This window comes from Hordeum vulgare, chromosome 5H (genome assembly GCF_904849725.1).
Source record: "Hordeum vulgare subsp. vulgare chromosome 5H, MorexV3_pseudomolecules_assembly, whole genome shotgun sequence".
NCBI classification, from domain to species: Eukaryota; Viridiplantae; Streptophyta; class Magnoliopsida; order Poales; family Poaceae; genus Hordeum; species Hordeum vulgare.
The window spans coordinates 571098940-571120917 of record NC_058522.1 but is presented as its reverse complement, the minus strand read 5'-3'; the positions used below and the strand labels follow the sequence as shown (position 1 = coordinate 571120917).

General features: G+C 40.9%; 1 protein-coding gene across 2 annotated transcripts; it reads left to right on the top strand.

Annotated features, from left to right (window-relative positions):
• The first annotated feature begins 15096 nt into the window (after window positions 1–15096).
• LOC123399382 (guanosine deaminase-like) lies at window positions 15097–16642 on the top strand. 2 transcript variants are annotated; one of them, XM_045093796.1, is made up of 4 exons: window positions 15097–15281; window positions 15738–15928; window positions 16247–16351; window positions 16449–16642. In XM_045093796.1, the coding sequence occupies exons 1-4, from the start codon at window positions 15266–15268 to the stop codon at window positions 16599–16601; spliced, it is 465 nt and encodes a 154-aa protein (XP_044949731.1). In that variant the 5' UTR covers window positions 15097–15265; the 3' UTR covers window positions 16602–16642. The 2 variants fall into 2 exon arrangements, with proteins under 2 accessions (XP_044949731.1, XP_044949732.1); XM_045093797.1 differs by having other exon boundaries at window positions 15112–15507; window positions 16449–16629.
• Window positions 16643–21978: the final 5336 nt, after the last annotated feature.

The following is a 21978-nucleotide window of genomic DNA, read 5'->3' as shown; positions in this document are numbered from 1 at the left end:
AGGACATGGGGACGAGTGATTTATAGGAGGAGCAAAACCAAACAGGGCGGAGGAGGGGTGAAGGTGAACGTATAACGACCAACTCCCATTAAATAGTAGAGATAGAGAAAAACTAGAAACGATGATGAAAAAACAAATGTTGGATATGAGTTAGTGACATGTCTCTTTCTAGAATGACCCAACAAACAAACATAATAGATTAGCCTAGGAGCTTACACAATATTATGGTGTATAATTTTTTGTGTGAAGAGACATGTTTGCACTAATATTAAGGTTAAAAATCATATAAAGATCATAGCACGTCCTAACAAATTATAAACTTGCCTTTTAGATATGAGAAAGAATCTCATAGCATAAGCATCTTATCCTCAACTCTCAAATGTTTTGATTGTCTAACCCGGGTCAACCTGTGTTGGTATCTCAATCAACCACCTTTTGTCACGTTTTTTTTGTGCAGACATTTTTGTCACATTTTACAATAACTTCGCTGCAAAATTCATGCAACATATGAGACTCTTCCATGTCCATCTTTGAGACCAGTAAACATTTCTAAGGGTGTGCCATTGTATAAATCTTTATTAGTTAAGAATTAATAAATGATTGGATGGTTAGGAGAGTGGTTGTAGGATGTGGCTTATCTAGCTACTTCGTGTGAGTGCCCCTTTGGGTGATGCCACATAACGTGGCACTCATCCCGTATGTCCTTCCCATGTATTCCTTTCCTCCTAGAAGAAACTAGTAATCGTGCACGTGTTGGCTAACATAAAAAAACATGATTCAAACTTAAAAATTGAAATCGTAACTTGATTTGAGGATTATTATGATGATTCACCATATCCGCATTATTAACACCATTTTGGAAAATAGGGATGTATAAGATCAAACATTGATTTGCATAAAATTTACCCGTGCATGGGAAGATCAAAGGGCATGGAACTACCCGATGTCAGGACAAGGGTGTTAAGATAAGGTGTTTGATCAGAGGAGCATAATAGCATGTATACGTGTGTCATTAGTGATAAACATATTTTCATATTATATAATATGGGCTCCCTATGGTTACGGATCAATAAAATAGAGAGGGCTTTTTTTGTTAGCGTACATGACTTGGTCCTCAACTACAACTCACTCAGCTGCACACGACTCCCTATAATCTTCTACATGAGATACAGAATAATAGGGCTCTTGGGTGTGTACAACATGTAGGAGTACCCTCGAGATAGTAACAATGTGTGCTGCTAGTATCTCTTCAACCCGGTTGTTCATGCTCCTTAAATTTCCTGGAAAAAATATCAATCCCATTCGTAGTTATCAGTCCAGGTTTACATCAGGATATCCATTATAACAAAACCAAATAACTAAATTTCTGAACAAAATTAGTAGATTTATACAAAAGTATAGAATACAACATAGAAACATTGGCTTTCAAGAATTATATGGGTTAAAACTGAATTAAACTATGTTTTGAGGAAATGGATAGCCACTAAATCACTTTGTCCAATCAAATTTGGATGGGTTCATACTAAATACTCCCTCTGTCCGAAATACTTGTTATAAGGATGGATGTCTCTAGATGTATTTTAGTTCTAAATACATCCACTTTTATCCATTTTTGGGAGAAGTAATTCCGGACGGAGGGAGTATGTACCTATCATCAAAGTGTCCTGCGGTATAGTGGGCACCTAATAGTACAAGCTACCTGTTGAGAGAAATTAAGCTATGGAATCTCTATGAAGAACAGATCATAAGTGATGGGAGGTCGAACCTTGCGACTTGACAAAAATTTCGCAGTTCATCTTCTGTTGTTGAGCACACAGTAGGACACCTCGAATAGCTGAAACCTTTCAAGCTACAAAATTTGAAAAATGTAGGGATGAGTCATGCCTCTGTTGTTAAAAAAAGGTTGGAGCTCCAGGTGAGACAGACTCCAATTTCTGGATTGTTGCTTGACCGTTGCTGGACGAATGGTACCAGTAATAAGAAACTCAGTCCAAGAATTTTGATATACACACTGCATTGTATTGATGGAACAGAAAGCCAATTTTATGGATTGCTAAGCAGAACTTATCTATGCACCATCCTTCGTTAGGTCGTCCCCACTTCTCAATCACATGTTGATGCATAGCAGCGGCCAGGTATCCCGAAACATACATCCTACTCTACATTTATCGAAAAAAACATCCTACTCTACAAAAAGCATTTTGGTTTTCCCACCTCAAATCCGCAAACTCAAAATGTCTGCAGATTGCAGAGTATGATTCGGATAACAAATTGGTCATAAATTTGCAAAATTGGGAGTTAGAATGGTACTAATGGAGACAAGGAAGAGCCATAAATTTCATGCCCAGATTTTTTATGGACGGTGAACAATAAAAAAATAATTTTATAGCCCTATATTTTTCCAAGGTTAAGCTCATCTAAAAATTTGTAAAATGGTAATTAAATAAGTAAGTGTCGGGAAAATGTCTAGTGCAGTAGCAATTGCAAAGCCAACCTCACTCACAGTTATTTTTTAAAACAGGACCTGACTAAAATTAAACGGGGACTATTAATGTATATAGAATAAAATTAACTAATTGCTTTCAGGTTGTTTAAGTTGCAAATTTTATCTTCAGCAAACAAATGCCAAAGGAATCTTAAACATAAGGTACATAATGATGAAAGGATGCACATAATTACTTCCTTCTCATGTAATCATTTTGAGAGAAATTGGTAGAATTACACTAATATAAACCCAGGCTTGTTTGGTATTGCATGGATTTCAAAGGAATTTTGCAAGAAAAATATAGGAAACAGTTCAAAAGAAAACATGGCAACACACCGGCAGTCAGGTATCCTATCATAATCATTATCTGAGAAGCACATCTCTGGCATGCCACCACCACCAACTTGAAATGTCTCGCACTTCATTGATAGCTCTGCTTAAGGATAATTGCTTAGGTTAGCACATATGGGCAATCTTTTAACTTTTCTGGGTAAAGAACAAGGAACTTACTTGGAGAAGCATTAAAAGTAGACAATCCCATCTTCGAGGCAGAGACATCATCACAAAAGTGAACTCCTAATTTAATGCCATTTCGACAATGCAATTCAAACAACACTTCAAATCATTTCACAAACGATAGAACATCCAAATAAAAGGTTACCACCTACTTCATACATGCTATAAACAAGTGCAGTTAATAACGATGGCATGAACAAGAAACTTACTTTGACTTCTGATTTTCTCACAGTTTTAATCATGAATCGTTCGTCTTGGGTGAGGTAAAAGAAACTTTCACTCTTCCTACGCGATGACAGCTCCCTCAGGGCATCATTTCTGCAGATAGCAAGCATGTAATCCATCGGGTCGACAGCAAACAACTTCCTCAAATGTCTGCATAATCCAGCATCCCAGTCAATGATACAGTAACTAAACAAAGCAATCCAGAGAACATTGATTACAAGGAATGGCAAGCAAGGAAGCACCTGAACACCATGGGGCAGTAGTCCTTCCACCGGAAATCTGGGGAGGAATGTGGTGGCGTGACTTTTGACCCCTCAGGAGGGAACCGCGTCCAGAACTTCTCCCTAGGATCAAAATCTGTCAGGGCAAGCTTCCGCACCGGCGGCATTGCTCTCACCTGGTTCTCCTCTACTCTTTGTGGGTAAACAGAACGCCGAGGAGGTGTGCAGACTTGAATCCAGAAGCAACCATGTTGACGGTGGCAGAACATCGTGTCCTCTCTGGAGACGGCAGAACATCGTGTCCTCTCTGCATTTTCAGTTGTCCAAACTTCTCCAAATGTGACCATCTATAGCCAATTATCGGATGAATAACAAAACCAGTTGACAAAAATTGGCCACACAAAACTCAAGCGTTCCAGTAGAAGCAGATTAGTCTTAGGTCCAAGCTTTGTTAGTCGAGCAAGTGCATGTATACTCTTTTTAAGATTTTCTTCTGCTGTAGGAAATATGGAGTCCTTACTACCTCACTCCCAAACAACGCATACACAATGGCAGGCAACATCATCTGGCATTGTATTACTACCTTACTCTCACAGAAAGCACATACATCATGCTCATAAAAATGTAAAGAGCCGGCGAAGCTTACAACGGCAATGCCAGCAGGAGTAACCACAGAAACCTCATCTAAACCTTTAAATTTCTAGCCAGCGGTAAGACACACAACTCTCACATACGTGCATCCGACAATAATGTTTCAAAAAGTTAGTTCAATTTAGTTATAAGCAGAAGTGCTAGCATATTCTGAATTTAAATGAAAACAAATGTGAAGGTGGAAGGAAACAGTGTGTTTGACCTCTTAACTTAAAAATTAATGACTTGATAACTTCCATTTGAGTAAGAAATTACGGATATTCCAACACTTCTCTCAACAGAAAACCTATTTTATTAAAAGAAACACCAACTGAAGACATGGCATATTCCAGTTCCTCCACCATATATATAGAGAGAAAATTTGTGTTCACGCACACATTTTAAATCCCATCCTATCTTCTAAATAGCAATACATATCCCTCAGTGGAAGAGAAAATAACAACACCCAATTTTCTCAATTATGTAATCCCTGAAACCACATTCGCGGTTCAAAGGTTCGATTCGTCCCCCTCATGTCATTCCCCAGTTGTCCATTTCCTGTCTGGAAACGTTGATTTGTACCCAAAGAAGATAAACCAACAATAGCAGCGGCAGGGAAATCATCTCAAGATACATAACAGACATATACCTGACCAAGATAATCTCGTCGTTCCAAGCCGAGCCCTACATCCGGGCCCTCTCCTCGTATCTGCATCACATACATAAGACAGAACGGCCGATGCCGAGTCAAGATAAGAACCCTCAATCCGAAACCTGAAAGCAAGTACAAAACATCATTTATTCTGAAAGAAAATAATAATTATGCTTTGCATGTCGGACTACATAAATTCAATAGATAATCATGATGCTGAATCTTACCAGCAAGAAAAAATTGTGCTTTGCATGATTTTATTACATAAATCCAATAAATACTAAAAATGATGAGCAGTAAACTGTCAAGTAGCTATGGATGAACTTTGGTAGGGATGATGATATTGAAGTGAATTATTATAACTTCTGTACATAATACCTTCACTGAATAAACATGATTTTAAGTGAACTATTATTGAGATCACATTTGCCAAAGAAGACCACTACTCCAAGTACTGATTCTCTAAAATTAAAATGCATAACCAAAGTGTGAGTGATTAAAACTGTAGAATAACTTCAATATGATTAAACTCTGAACATTCACTTTATTACCCTTCGTTGCATGCAAGTAATGGGTTATTTTTTGGTTCCATGCATGACTCAAGAGGCAAGAGCAAGCAAATTATAACCTTTTTTCCATGGTCTTGGAATAGGAAAACAGACTATGATTTCCTCATTTACACCATACAGGTTTGCTTCTCCATTAGAAGGCAAAAAACAGTTAGCATCTTGCCGGATTTATTAAACTCTGAACATTCACTTTATCATCTAATACAGATTGATGAGTCATATTAAAAATATCAATCTTGGCACATTAAGCATTGTACCATAAAATGCAGAGTACCGTCAATCATGAAGTTTCAAGCTAGATGGTAATGTATCCATTTATGAAATATTTTTTTGACCAAATGGGAGAAGTATAAATGGTCGTACTATGTTGGATTCACTTACCTTCATCGGTGTTTGGCCTGGATGATACGCTGCACTGACCATCATCAGCGGCGACACCAACGCAGTTACAATTTCAGCTTCTCCACTAATGAGGTCATTATGCTCATAATTGCTAGTTGACTCCCACGAAGGCCTTGTTCAAAACATTATTAATTGCTCTCCTAATTTCTTGCATCATATATTAATTCTTTAAAGAATGCCTGCTGCTCTTGTTGTCCGACGCTTGAAGTTCAATCCACAAAGAAGCCCGTCGAGTCGCAGCACGCGATATACCCCTGCAGCCGTCAGCGTCTATTCAAATTTGGTTATAGTAGTTAAGACATGCAAAGAATGGTAACATTCTATGCATACATGAACGGATACAGAGCAACTGGTTGTCGATCATGCAAGTATCAAAGGTAAGACCTCACCATGACCTATGTGAATCTGCATCATGAGTCATTAGATCACATTTGTTAAAGTAATCAGATCCACCGTCATTCCATCCCTATGTTCCAATGCTTCATATATTCTTAAACTGAACTATCCAAATACTCAAGTAGAGTACAATTATGTTGATATTTGAGCTAACACATTTGAAGCTACAAAACATAAATTAGTTATATATTTTATTGTCATGCCGAGTCAAGATAAGAACCCTCAATCCGAAACCTGAAAGCAAGTACAAAACATCATTTATTCCGAAAGAAAATAATAATTATGCTTTGCTTGTCGGACTACATAAATTCAATAGATAATCATGATGCTGAATCTTAGCAGCAAGAAAAAAATGTGCTTTGAATGGTTTATTACATAAATCCAATAAATACTAAAAATGATGAGCAGTAAACTGTCAAGTAGCTATGGATGAACTTTGGGTAGGGATGATGATATCTAGAGTATTGCCGGTAAGCTAATGGTGGACAGAATTTTAGTGAAAGAAACAAACCAGTGTCATCCGTATCCTCAAATTCCATATGAATCAAAAAGTGAAAACAATCCTCAAGAACAAGCCATATATTTAGCATCGATCAGTGAGCAGCAACATAGAAGTGTTACTTATTTGATTTCTGGCAGAGAGCAGCAATACATATATAAGATGGTCAACGCCTTCTTGCAAATTCCCAGAGAGCATGCTCATGTTCCTGCCTGCAAGTAACAAAAGAATAAGCACTTAGCTTAGAATTCAATGTAAAAATGTCAATAAAGAACATGTAAAGCGCATAAGTGCACCATTAATTATTTCTCACTGGAGCGCTACACCGGATGCATGGCATAGGAGGAAACTGTTATTATCAAATGATTCGGATGTATATGGCTACATCACAGAGTACTGTTGAAATGCTAGCAGAATAAAGATTCCATGGTAGATTAATTATCATTAAAAGTATGAGGCCAAATTAATCGCCAAAAAATTGGTGGGGCCCTGTAATTTTGGGACAATAGTTTTCAGATATTTCGAGTGCATATATTCCAAAGAACATGCATCACTTTCTTGCTTTTATTGTATCACGAGTTGATTGAACACAAAACTGATAAATATTCTGGGGAAAATTTCTTCTAGTTACAATTGAAGCCTTGTGAAGTTAGCAACTCATCTAGAGTGTCTGCCTAACATCAAGAAATAAGGATGAGAATGAGGAGCGAATGATTCAACCTGGGCAGATAAAGCTCATGCATTCCAAAATTGTTGCGGTGGACAGAGCAGCGCAACCACAACTCGATCTCGTCCTCGTTGAAGTCATTCATGAAGAGGTACAGATTTTTACACATAGATGAGCAAACAATTCCCCTAAGGACAATGACAACAACTTTTGAGATTGATATGAGGCTTCCTCCTTTGTGTCCACGAGCTGCGAGTCAGCCTCTGCCTCTAAATCGGTGTGCTGACGGCGGGGGACATGAGCCTGAGAGAGGTGATATAGGCACAACCAGCCAGCCACTGAGAGATGCACTGCATGTAAACAAAACAGTGCAATGGTAGAAGAGATGGATTAGAAACACAGCCATGAACATGGAGATTGCAAAAACCAGGAGTATACCTTGGGGTAAGGGCGTGGAAGACATTGTCGACACTCTTAAGCGTCCTGCTCAGCCCCTACCAGTCCTAGTCCTCGCCGAGCACATCAGTTGTGGGCGCACAACCAGCACCTCAGCCCCTACCAGTCCTAGTCCTTCAGTGGGCGCACAACCAACACCATGGCGTCTCCTCCTCCTGCACCGCACGCTCCCCTCCTCCCTGCCCGCCTCCGGATCCGCCTCTCCATCACCTATGTGCACCAACAACTTATGCTAAGCAAGATAAACAACTAAGTGATAGCAAGATATATTACAATAAAGAATATGTCTATCACAAAGTAAAGTGCATAAGTAAAGGGTTCGGGTAAGAGATAACCGAGGCATGGGGAGACGATGATGTATCCCGAAGTTCACACCCTTGCAGATGCTAATCTCCGTTAGAGCGGTGTGGAGGCACAATGCTCCCCAAGATGCCACTAAGGCCACCGTAATCTCCTCACGCCCTCGCACAATGCAAGATGCCGTGACTCCACTAAGGGACCCTTGAGGGCGGTCACCGAACCCGTACAAATGGCAACCCTTGGGGACGGTCACCGAACCCGTACAAATGGCAACCCTTGGGGGCGGTCACCGAACCCGTACACGTGGCAACCCTTGGGGGCGGTTACCGGTACCCGTACAAATTGCTCGGGGCAATCTCCACAACCTAATTGGAGACCCCGACGCTTCCCGGAGCTTCACACCACACTGATTGAGCTCCGAGACACCACCAAGCTTCTAGGACGCCAAAGCATCCACGAAGAACAATATCAAGGGTACTAAGTACCAAAGGTAGTAAGCTTCTCAACTTCTCACTTCCACGTATCACCGTGGAGAACTCAAACCGATGCAACTAATGCAATGGCAAGAACACACGAAGTGGTCAAGTCCCTCACACTCAAATCCCTCCACAACAACAAAAGCTATGGAGAAATATGAGAGGAAGAACAAGGAGCTCACAAAGAACTCCAAGATCAAGATCCAAGGGGTTCCCCTCACATAGAGGAGAAAGTGATTGGTGGAGATGTGGATCTAGATCTCCTCTCTCTTTTCCCTCAAGAACAAGCAAGAATCATTGGAGGGATAGAGAGTAATCAAGCTCTAAGAATGTCAACAATGGAGGTAGAACAAGAGCTCAACAGATGGATAAAACCAAGGGGGAAGAAGACCCCCTTTATATAGTGGGGGAAGGAATCAGACCGTTACCCCCACTTTCTGCCCGAGCTCCAGCGGTACTACTGCTGGCTGCAGCGGTACTACCGCTGACACTCCAGCGGTACTACCGCCGGCACTCCAGCGGTACTACCGCTGGCCCCAGCGGTACTACCGCTGGGCCCCTGGTAGTGCAACGACACTACCACCACCAAGAAAGTCTTCGCAAAAAGGTCCGTCCACGAACAACCGCTAGGCAGGCGGTACTAAGCTCCTGGAGCGGTACTACCGCTAGGGCCAACGGTACTACCGCCAACTCTAGCGGTACTACCGCTAGGTCCAGCGGTACTACCGCTCGCCACTGAAACAGCCATAACTTTCGCATACGAGCTCCGAATCGAGCAAACCCAAGCTTGTTGGATTCAGGACGACAAGGGAGAAATCTTAAGACCATGCGGTTATGAATATGCCAAAGATATAGAGATGTGAGATCTCTATGAATGAAGAACCGGCAAAAACTCCAACATCAAAAACATCATAGTAGATGCATATGGACTCCGTTTTTGATGAACTCGAGCTTGTCACGAAGATGACCATAAGATCTAAAACTCACAAAGAGAAACACCAAACAAGAACCAAGAAGTATGATGCAAGGATGCAAATGGTTTGAGCTCTCAACGAACGATACGATCAAGCTACTCACTTGAGAGCCCCCTTGATAGAACAACAATCTATCCTAACCAGAAAACCTATCAAGGGCAAACCTATACCTTGCACCTCGTCCTCTTGAGCTAGATGATGATGATCTTGGCTTCCTCAAGATGGACCACCTTTCTTGATTGTGTTGGCTTGATGAAGACTAGTTGATTGCTCCCCCATACTCACTATGGGTGAGCCACTCTTCAGCATATCTTCACAAGTCCATTGCCACCACAATGGACGGCACGCTTCAAGCATGCTATCTTCGTGCTGATCCACTTGAACTTGCACATCGCAATCTTGATGACGATCACAACTTGACGTCATACTCCATGGGTTGTATGAGATCTTCCCTTTGACGCAAGCCCATGGAAACACACCTAACCCCCACATAGAACTCTCACGAAGACCATGGGTTAGTACACAAACACGTAATGGACAATGCTTACCATACCATGGGATCACTTGATCCCTCTCGGTACATCTTGTACGCTTTGTGTGTTGATCATCTTGGTTTACTCTTTGTCTGAGATCTTGATCAACCATTGATGATGATCACAACTTGACGTCATACTCCATGGGTTGTATGAGATCTTCCCTTTGACGCAAGCCCATGTAAACACACCTAACCCCCACATAGAACTCTCAGGAAGACCATGGGTTAGTACACAAACACGTAATGGACAATGCTTACCATACCATGGGATCACTTGATCCCTCTCGGTACATCTTGTACGCTTTGTGTGTTGATCATCTTGATTTACTCTTTGTCTGAGATCTTGATCAACCATGTGTCTCTATGACCATTCTTTGGATAATACCTTGAATACCATCTTGGTCATCATATAAACTCCTTGAACCCAACAGATGGACTTCAAGAAGTGCCTATGGACAAATCCATACCATGGGATCACTTGATCCCTCTCGGTACATCTTGTACGCTTTGTGTGTTGATCATCTTGGTTTACTCTTTGTCTGAGATCTTGATCAACCATGTGTCTCTATGACCATTCTTTGGATAATACCTTGAATACCATCTTGGTCATCATATAAACTCCTTGAACCCAACAAATGGACTTCAAGAAGTGTCTATGGACAAATCCTATAAATGTAACTTAAGGCAACCATTAGTCCATAGGAATTGTCATCAAGTACCAAAACCACATATGGAGATATATGCTCCAACACCACAGCCGCCGACATTTCCAAACCGGCCGCGCAATCCGACCACCACCGACCACGTCCAAAAACCCTAAATCCTGCACGAAACGAAATCTCCTGATCGGTCAGCCCTAAGATCCACCACGCCGCGAAGCCCCAACCCCAGCCCGATCCCTCCCCTCGACCTAGCTCATGGCTCCCAAACCCAGAGAGCACGAGAAAATTACCGAATCTGAACGGAGATTCAGCGCCGGAGCCGCCTCTGCTCCGATCCGGGGCGATGGGGCCGACGCGCTCGTGCCAGGACGAGAGAGGGGGCGGTAGGGAGCGCCGTCAGGCATGGGAGATCGGGGATGGTGCGCTCGAGGAGGATCCCGTGGGGAGGCGCAAAGAGACGGCGGTTTGGGCCGAGAGAGACGGCGAGGGGCGGGGGCGAGTTGCGACCTGTGAGCGACACGGGGGCGAGCGCCGAGCGGCAGGGGCGAGCGGGAGCGGTTCCGTGCGTATCGATAGCGAGTGGGGGGTTTCGTCATTAGCGATGGTATTAGCGGGGGTTTCGTTAGCGAGCGATTTGTTTCATTAACAGTGAAATTAAACCGTTGATGATACAATTAAACGGTTGAGATCGCGAGTTGGATCTGCCTTCTCGTGCTTTTATTAGTAGAGAAAAGGAAATGAGGGGTTGCTCGTTCTTGACGACATTGTTGGCCCTTGAGGCATGGAGACTTGAAGCTCCACGCTCCATTCTTTGATGGACGTTGCGTCTGAGCGTCCATCTGAAATATACTCAAAGTCCACGTGCATACATATTGTGCTCGACATTCTAGAAAAACTCTGAATATTTTCATTTCCTCTCACTACATGCGTCAATATCCAACCAATCAGACGAACCGACGCATTGCATTGCTACATGAAAGGCATGCCCATCAACATAGCAAAAGAAAAAGAAAAATGGAAAAGAAGGATCACAGCCTCCAACCTCTGCATCAATCAATACATGCGGTCATTTTATTAAACAACTAACAGAACAATGTTTTGGGTTCACAAGTAGCAAACAAAGTTGGAAAATAAATAAGTTTCAAAACAGATAGAAACTGCCACATCCGGCGAGATCAAAAAAATAGACTACGATGCCTATACACCTAGTCTATTATTAGCTCGCCATCCAAACCGGCTGAAGATAGCCCGTGCGACTGTCTCTCACCGGTTGCACCCAATAGCCATAAACTTCCTGGATTCCGCATGGTTGAGTAACGACTACGTATGAATCCAAGTTGTAGCTCAGTAAATAACCTGTAAAAATTTATGGATGCTTTTGCCATTAAAAATCAGATCGTTTCTAGTGTTTCATATAGGCCAATATAGCGCACTTATTACAATCCCGATATGATTCGTTATAGTTCCCTCTACTCCATTGAGCCACATCTCAAATAGTGTATTAATGCTCGTTGGTTGATTAATATTGCGTCATAAAAAATTTGCCAGAGGACAATGAAGAAAGAGGTGTTTAATTGTTTCATTTGATCACAATAGTAACATTTAGGACTGCCTATCCATCTTTATTTTATCAAATTATCTTTTGTTAATACAAACCCCTTGTATATAAACCACATGAAAAATTAATTCTGAACGTCACCTTAATCTTCCAAATATGTAAAGATCTCGAAATGGGCCCGGATTTAATTAGATCCATGTACATCGATTTCACCGAAAATCTACCATTCATAGCTAATTTCCAGTGGATGGAATCTACCTGGTCCGAGATTTGAACATCCATCAAACGTCTGATCAAGTGCATCCACGCATTCCATCGTTCTCCCACTACAGCTTCCCTGAATTGGATATTGAGAGGTATTGACTGAAATAATGTAGCAACGTAATTTTTCTTACGTTGTGCAATATTATATAGGGTAGGATATTGTAAAGCTAGCGTCGTATTCCCCAGCAATGTGTCCTCCCAGAATCTGGTCATGGTTCCATTGACAACTAAAAACTTCACCCTCTGGAAAAACCTTCACCATCATTAACCCCTTCCAAAAAGAAGAGTCATTAGGCCGAGCAGTAACCTGAGCCAAAGACTTAGAATGTAGGTATTTATTCCTCAAAATTTGTATCCACATCCCTTCGGTCTCAGTAGACAACCTGTATAGCCATTTGCTAAGCAGGCATCTATTTTTAACTTCTGAATTCTCAATGCCTAGGCCCCCTTGGTCTTTGGGTCTGCAAATAATATCCCACTTTGCTAATCTATATTTCTTCTTAGTCTCATCGCATTGCCAGAAGAAACAAGGTCGATAAAAATCTAATCTTTTTCGTACACCCACCCATACTTCAAAAAAGATAGAAGAAACATCGACAGGCTTGACAACACCGAGTTTATCAACACCAACCTTCCTCCATAGGACATCTGCTTGCCCTTCCAGCAGCTTAGTCACATAGCATAAGAAATAGTGAAGGATAAAGAGGAATATCAAAGATTGTACTAGCAATCATCAACGTGCAATGTACGTGATATTAGGTAGGATACTAAAGACACGTTGATTACGTGAGTAGAGTTGACATTGACATTAGGTAAGATACAGAAACATGTTGAGTTCCCAGCATTGGAGAGATCTAGGTCGTTGGCTTGAGATGGGTGATGGTGAGGATTAGTTGGCTTGAGGCACTTTGTGTCATTTATATCGACAGATGTAGATGTAGATATATGGTAGTGGCATGTCCCTATCAAAATTGATTTATGATAGAACCAATAACAAAATATTTAGACCAACTGTAGCGGAGTCTTCATAATATTGATCACCATCCACCATATGGAGATCGCTTCATAATAATTGTACTCTCCAATTTTTTCTTACATGTAGGTCCTTTTTGTCATTTACTACAAATTTCTTCCCTAATTATCCACGTAGGTCTTTTAAGTAGAGTATTTGAGATAACCAAATGTGCAGGACACAAAGAAGTTGTTGGCTATTGAAGAGGCCAGAGGGTTCTCGAGAATGCTCAGACCAATTGATTGCAATCATTGGCAGTGAAAGAACTTTCCCAAAGGTTTGCGAGTAATGCATCAAGGTCACACCACAGAGGTCACCATCATACTAGAAGCGGTGGCATCACATGGCTTATGGATTTGACATGCTTTCTTTGAAATGTCGGGTTCCCACAACGACATCAACATGCTTCAACGATCTCCATTGTTTAGGAGGCTTTGCAATGGGGAATCACCGTCGTGCAATTGCACCGTCAACGGTCAAGGCTATAATATGGGATAGTATCTTGTTAATGGCATATATCCTCAGTGGATTGCATTTGTAAAGACTATATCCGAACCACATGGCAACAAACAAAATCATTTCGCAACAATGCAGGAAGCAGCTAGGAAGGATGTGGAGAGGGGCATTCAGAGTGTTGCAAGCGGTTGGGGAATTGTCAGTGGGGCTCGAGTGATGTGGGAATCAAAAACTTTATGACAGCTGATAACATGTTGTGTTATTTTAGACAATAGGATCGTCGAGGATGAGGGTGATGGTGTAACTCAAGCCAATGATTTTAAAGCTCGTGGAGAACAAGTGGAAATACCGTAAGATCAAGATGCAGATCGGCTTATCAACTTTTTGCGGATGCGTCAGAATCTTCAAGATCATTAGGTGCACGCGCAACTACTCAATGATCTGGTGGAGCATATGTGGATCCACAATGAAAATCAAAGAGACGATTGATCACTCCTTATGTTCAGCACCAACATTTGGTATTTACGTGTGACATTAGTTTGTGTGATCGACGTGTGTGTTTCTGCATGGATTTAAAAGTCTGAATATAAGATATGTGAATGCGGGAGTGAAATATGAGGGATCGTCCAGATTCGCTCCCGACACGTCTGCGGACGTATAGGCGAAGGATTTGCCCAGTCTGGCTGTAGATGCTCTTAGGAGCTTGCATAGTCAAACCCAAAAAGATTGTTTTATCATGCGGCTGGATAATCGATAAAATCTTGAAAGTCCTATTCTACTCCCGAGTTCAAATGCTCCCCCGTCAACAATAAAATCAAAAATATAGAAAAAAATTCAAAAAAATCTAATATTTTTTGGTAAACTTCAACGATCTAGAAAGTATTTAAAAGTAGCATTTTTGAAGCATCATTTTTTTACACGACTTTCACAAATGTTATTTCGAGCTGGAATTTTACAATCATACAAAACATTTGTCAAAGTTTATCAAAAAAAATTCAAGACTTTTTGAATTTTATAATTTTAGTATTTATGAGGAAGCATATGAGCTCGGGAGAAGAAAAGAAACTCCATGTCGATGAAATCTACACGTCGTTGGTGTGAGAATCTATCTGTACTGCTGTACTAGCGCTGATGTGGACCGGTGCTTCGTCAGCCGAGCGACGACCAAACACCAGTCCCGCAGGGTCTCCCCTTTCCTTTCCTCCCCCCGTTAATTCCCACGGACGGACGGGCAAGACCCACAGTAGGCATCTCGTCGCTCACTCCGCCGCCGCCGCCGCTCCGCTCCTCCTCCTACCTCGCCAATCGCCATGGAGGAAGCCAAGGGTACGCTCTGCCGCCGTGCATCAGTTATTACCTCGCGGGTCAGATTGTTCGGTGCCCTGCTCAGTTCAGCGCTGCAAGTTCAACTGTCCAAGGGGCCGGATTTGGAATTAGAAGCGTAACAAGTCACGGCCGGTCCTGCGTTTCTTAAATCTGCGTTTGTGAAATTAGAGCAGAGGAGGCGGCCATGTACGAGGACTGAAAAAACTTGTCTGTGTTGCTGAGTGCGGTCAGTCTTCCATTGTCCCGTCCTGCAACAATCTTTCCGAGTTCATGGGGATCTTGTTTGTTTACCTGTGCTAATTTCTCTCTACATCCCTTAAGTTGTACTACTGCCTAGGTGCTTTATTTCATTTTATTTTATTATTATTATTCTACCTTTTAACATCTTTGTTAATTGGAGAAACGCCCTTTCTTAAAGAAAAGACTGACTTGCTTATGCTTTGCTTCTTTGAGCAGCTGCACATGATAGGGAGCACAAGTTCTTGTCGATAGCGGTGGAAGAAGCCTACCGAGCAGTCGACCGCGGCCATGGACGCCCATTTGGCGCAGTCGTGGTCCGCAACGACAAAGTGGTGGTCAGTTGCCATAACATGGTTGTGAAGAACACCGATGCAACCGCCCATGCCGAAGTAACTGCAATAAGAGAGGTGATTGAGGTGCTCTGTGGACAGAGGCTATGCTCACCAGCTACTTGGTGCTCTGCTTACTGTCTACTCCCTCCGTTCCTAAATATAAGTCTTTTTAGAGATTTCATTAAAAGACTACATACAGAGCAAAATGAATGAATCTATATTCTAAAGCATGTCTATATACATCCGTATGTAGTCTTTTTAGTGAAACCTCTTAAAAGACTTATATTTAGAAACGGAGGGAGTACATTTTTGGTTACTCAGTATGTTCTTGTACTTCATTTCCAATGTTTGGTCGTTTGTATCAAAATAACCGGTGTCTTGCTCTCACTCTAGGCTTGCAAGAAGCTCGGCAAGACCGACTTGTCGGACTGCGAAATGTATGCTTCCTGCGAACCTTGCCCGATGTGTTTTGGCGCTGTCCGTCTGTCCCGGATCAAGGTTCGCCCCTTGCTCCAGCATTCTTCGTCTGGTAGAATGTATATTGCTTAATTTGTTGATCGACAATCAATTAATCATGGTGAATGCTGCAATGCAGAGGCTTGTGTATGGAGCCACGGCAGAAGCTGCTATTGCCATGGGAAGCTGCTACCAGAATGCTAACCTGGAGATAAAGCGAGCAGATGGGAACGAAGCCCTGCTTGCTGAACAAGTGTTTGAGAACACCAAGGGGAAATTTCAAATGTACTAACAGTGTGTAGATATAGACGGCATTGATGCGAGTTCACATCACGGAGGTCTTTGATGCTTGGAAACAATAATGCAATTGTCAAAAGATATGCCATTGCTGATGAACTACAAACTGTCAAATAGCATATATAACATGTGATTATGGTCTGATCTTACTTAATTCTCAGGTACAACTTGAGGATACTTACTAACATGAACATGTACAAAAAAAATCAGATCTACAGCTATTCTGTTTTGCATGAAAACTGTCAAACACGCTTTGGGAGCGTGGAGTTTTTATTCCCATATTCTAGTGTAGCCTCTACCTAGATAATTCAGTTTGCGTCATGATTTGTGTTATCCTTATTTGTTTCTTCCAAACAAGAGAACATTTGACCTTGAAACTTTGCAGATCAACTAAACACAAGTGTCACTTATTGTATAAAATGTTTCCGATTTTTTTATAACACATAAATTTTTCAATTTTTGAATGAATTCGATCATTTTAGAAAAAAACATGCTGCACCAAAAAAATCCGAAAATCTTTCTAAACATGATAGTAATTGTGTGATGTTGATCTACGAAGTTTCGAGTTCTAATGTTCTTTTATTTGGACCATAAATTTCCCTTGGATACTAACATGAGCATGTAAAAGAAATCAGAATTATTGAAATTTGTTTGATATTGTTTTGAATTTACGGTTCACCCCATGAGGATATGCTCATCAGAGCTAATACATCGGACCGGGTAGGGAGTCTCACAACGATGAGCCAGGCGCCCGCGGTTCCCAAGGAGGGGACGGGGTAGGCCGACAGTGATGGGCCATGTACCCCCTCCCCGTGGTGCGAGAGGATGCCTTGCTCATGTTGATGGAGGAAGAGTTGCTCCGTTGTGTCAAGCTCGTGCGCCATCAAGGCCTCCTCAGCATGAAGAGCGAAGGTTGTAGGACAACAACAACGAGCGAGAGCCCCCCCCTTTCCCGAGGTTGCGTTGATAGCGTCCGTCACACCGAGCGTGCTTGTCGTGAAGGCCTTCCCCGCCACCAATGGCGTTTGTGCCGCCTATCAGGTTCCAATTTTGTCCGAAACAAACATGAGAGAGAGAGAGAGAGAGAGAGATGGGGAAGAGGGAGGGAGGGAGAGAGAGAGGGGGAGGGGGTCAGAAGTGAGAGTGCTTTTCTGTCGGCCGAGCTCCATGGCACCCCTTCTCACCCCTCAAACATTGCTTTGAGATTTGTGTCGGCCAATTAACTTAATATTTGAAACAACATATGGATATCAACTTTGCAGGTCAAACAAAGTTTAACGTCTCAATGTGTGAAAACACTTTATTTTTTGGACCAAAAACCATAAATATATAAAATAAATTTTTTTAGTGAAAAAGTCATTTTAAGTATATAAGATGCATGGAAAATAAATATGACACCCCTCCCCCGTTGCAATTAAAATGTTTTGTTGTCTTTCAAAGTTTAAAGTTTTTATATTTTTTTGTTAAGAGGAAAAAAACCTACACATATCACGATGCAGAAAACGGTTGGTTAGATAAAAAATTACAATAGAACTAGACCTCCAACACAACAGTTTGAAATGGGGAGCAACAATTGAAGAGAGTAGAGAGGAATGAAGTGAATGAGTTATTGTATTGATTTGATGTCTGGGCTTTTATATTGCCTGAACAGGCGCTTACAACGTCGGTTACAATGATATCACAACTCTTCTAACAGTCATGGTGTCTCTTGGATGGACACAGCGTTTGGACAACACGAGATCTAATAACTGCCTAGTTAGCCTACGTCTAAGGCTACATGCTAACTGTTGTTAACTGCTACTAACTACTAATTAGTTTCTAACACTCCCCCTTGGACAACGGTGTGTTCCAAGCTTGGTTTTTCAACTTCATATATCCTTGAGCATGGAAAGTCTTGAGTTTTCTTGATCCTTGAGCTTACAACTTTGAGAATCTTCAATTTTATACTATTTATATCCCTGTTAGAAAATATAAGAGAATATATAGAAAATCGTATATCGTTAGTATATTTAATCACTTATTCAAAACTACATGAGAAATCCGTTGGAAAACTCAAAAGTTATTCTAGGAAATTTCTCCCCCTGAATTTTGCAAATTTCGTAGTCGTCTCATACCAATGCCATGAATGCATTTTTGAAATGCTGCTGCTGGCAAAGACTTAGTGAACAAATCTGCAAGATTGTCACAAGATTTTATTTGCAAAATATTAATTTTTCCATCTTTCTGTAACTGGTGAGGGAAAAATAGTTTTGGGGAGATGTGTTTTGTGATATTACTTTTAATATATCCCATATGCATTTGGGCAACACATGCAGCATTATCTTCATAGATAATAGTAGGTGATTCTAATGAACCGATACCACATGATGTCTGAATATGATTTATCATTCTGTGGAGCCATACACATTCTCGTGAAGCTTCAAATAATGCAATTATTTCAGAATGATTAGTGGAAGTAGCTACCAATGTCGGTTTTGTTGACTTCCATGAAATAGCAGTTCCACCATATAAAAATACAAACCCTATTTGTGACCTGGCATTATGGGGGTCGGAAAGATATCCAGCGTCAGTATAACCAATCAGGGTCATGTCTTGATTTTTCCGATAGAATAAACCAAGATCTTTAGTACCTTGTCAATATCTGAAGATATTCTTTACTCCCGTCCAATGATGTTTTGTTGGAGTTGCACTATGTCGAGCCAGTAAATTTACTACAAAGGCAATGTCTGGTCTAGTACAATTTGCAAGGTACATTAGTGCCCCTATGGCACTGAGGTATGGAAACTCAGGTCCCAATACCTCCTCGTTATCATCCCTAGGTCTAAAAGGATCCCTATTCATATCAAGGGACCAGACGACCATAGATGTTTTAGACGGATATGATTTATCCATGTTGAGTTTTTCCAAAATTTTCAGAATATAAGCGGGTTGATAAACGAGTATTCCTGAGGGAAAATGCTCAAGTTGTAAACCTAAGGAGAATTTTGTTTTCTCCAAATCTTTCATCTCAAACTCTGTCATTAAATGATTGCGTGCTACAGATATATCTGTTGCGTTGCCAATGATGTTGAGATCATCAACATATACTGAGATGATGCAAAATCCATTTGAGGATTTCTTTATAAATACGCATGGGCAATCATTGTTATTCAAGTATCCTTTACTGAGAAGGAACTCACTAAGTCGGTTATACCACATTTTTCCCGACCGCTTCAAGCCATAGAGTGACTTCTGTAGTTTTACACAATACATGTTGCAATTTATATTAGGATTCGGAATTTTAAGTCCATCAGGGACTTCCATATAAATTTCTGCATCAAGTGACCATATAGATAAGCCGTCACTACATGCATTAACTGCATTGATAGATTCATTTGTACTGCCAAAGATATTAAGTATCGAAATGTAATTCCACTCATTACAGGAGAATATGTATCGTCGTAGTCGATACCGGGTCTCTGCGTAAACCCTTGAGCAACTAGTCTCGCTTTATATCTCACCACCTCATTGTTTTCGTTTCTTTTTCAAACAAAAACCCATTTAGCTTCCACAGGGAAGACTTTATGAGGAGTAGGCATTATTTTAGAAAATACCTCTCTTTTGTTAAGCGAGTGTAATTGTGCCTCAATTGCTTCCTTCCATTTAGGCCAATCCGAGCGCTTGAGGCACTCTTTCATAGATTTTGGCTCTGGATCCAGTTGAAGGGTTTCAGCAATTTTTGAGGAGAAATCTGTGTCGACAACTGTATTGCTTCTACTGTATGTTTCTCCTGAATCAATATAATTTATGGATATTTCATTAATTTCTTCAGGCACCGTGTGATTTCCCATAACAACGGAGTCTGATTGTTTCGATATCCCAACATTATAATTTGTGTGCACATTTATGTTGGGTTCTAGATGTTGAACATCTATTTGGTGTCCATCAACTTGAAGTTGATTTGCATTTACTGTCATAGATTTTGATTTTCTATGTTTTCGCGGAGGCTTTAGAGAAGACTTTTCCCCTGTGACCAGATTTCTCCCCCATTTATTTGTAATTGGGAGTTGAGTAGTTTTATTTGGTACCTCTACTCGTTGTGGTGCATTAACTGCGGGGATATAAGATTTAGTGACACCTTTGTGATCATTAAATGCGCCTGGCAGGTTATTTGCAAAGTGTTGCAAATCTATAACTTTCTGAACTTCAGATTCAGATTCTTTTGTACGTGGATCTAAGGATTGAATGCCTGTAACATTCCAATCTATTTCCTGGCATTCTTTGTGGTTTGTTTCTCCCCCTAATGCCGGGAAATGGTCCTCGTCAAAGATTGAGTCAGCGTACCGAGCTGTGAACAGGTCCCCTGTTAGGGGTTCTAAATATTTTATAATTGACGAAGAATTATATCCCACATAGATTCCTAGTTTTCTATGGGGGCCCATAGATGTACGCTGCGATGGTGATATCGGTACGTATACAGCGCAACCGAATTTTCGCAGATGGGAAATACTTGGCTGGTTGCCACGTACTATTTGAAACGGGGAAGTTTCATGATATGCAATTGGTCTGACTTGCATCAGATCTGCGGCGTGTAAAACCACATGTCCCCAACAAGAGGTTGGTAAATTACAATTTTGTAATAGTGGTCTAGCAATTAATTTTACTCTTTTGATTAAAGATTCACCCATTCCATTGTGAGTATGAACATAGGGTAGTGAATGTTCTAGATGGATTCCTAAAGCCATACAATAATCATTAAATGCGCGCGAACTAAATTCAGCAGCATTATCCATTCTTATTGTTTTTATCCAGTGTTCAGGATGATTCGCTCTAAATTTGATAATTTGAGCAATTAATTTGGCAAAGACATGGTTACGTGTGCATAATAGACACACATGTGACCATCTAGTAGATGCATCGATTAGCACCATAAAGTACTTAAATGGTCCGGATAGAGGTTGTATTGGACCACATATATCTCCATGAATTCTTTCAAGAAAATTAAGTGACTCATTTTTAACTTTAAGATAATATGGCTTAATAATTAATTTCCCGGTAGCACAGGCGGTGCATACAAAATATGATGATTTGGGAAATCTTTTAATTGGTAAATTATGACCAGCAGAATTACTTATAATTTTTTTTCATCATACCTATTCCAGGATGACCAAGGCGATCATGCCAAGTCTTCAATTTATCAAGATTTTAAAAAATTATTTTGTATGCAACATAAGGTACAGGTTTTATGTACGTAAAGTATAATCCGGATGAAAATGAAGGGAACTTTTTAAGAGTTTGTTTCGCATATCCGTTGCTTTTTGTTAAAAGCAAAAAATCTTTGTTATCCACCTCTATTGTTTTTAGATGGAAATTGTTAGATCGGATATCTTTAA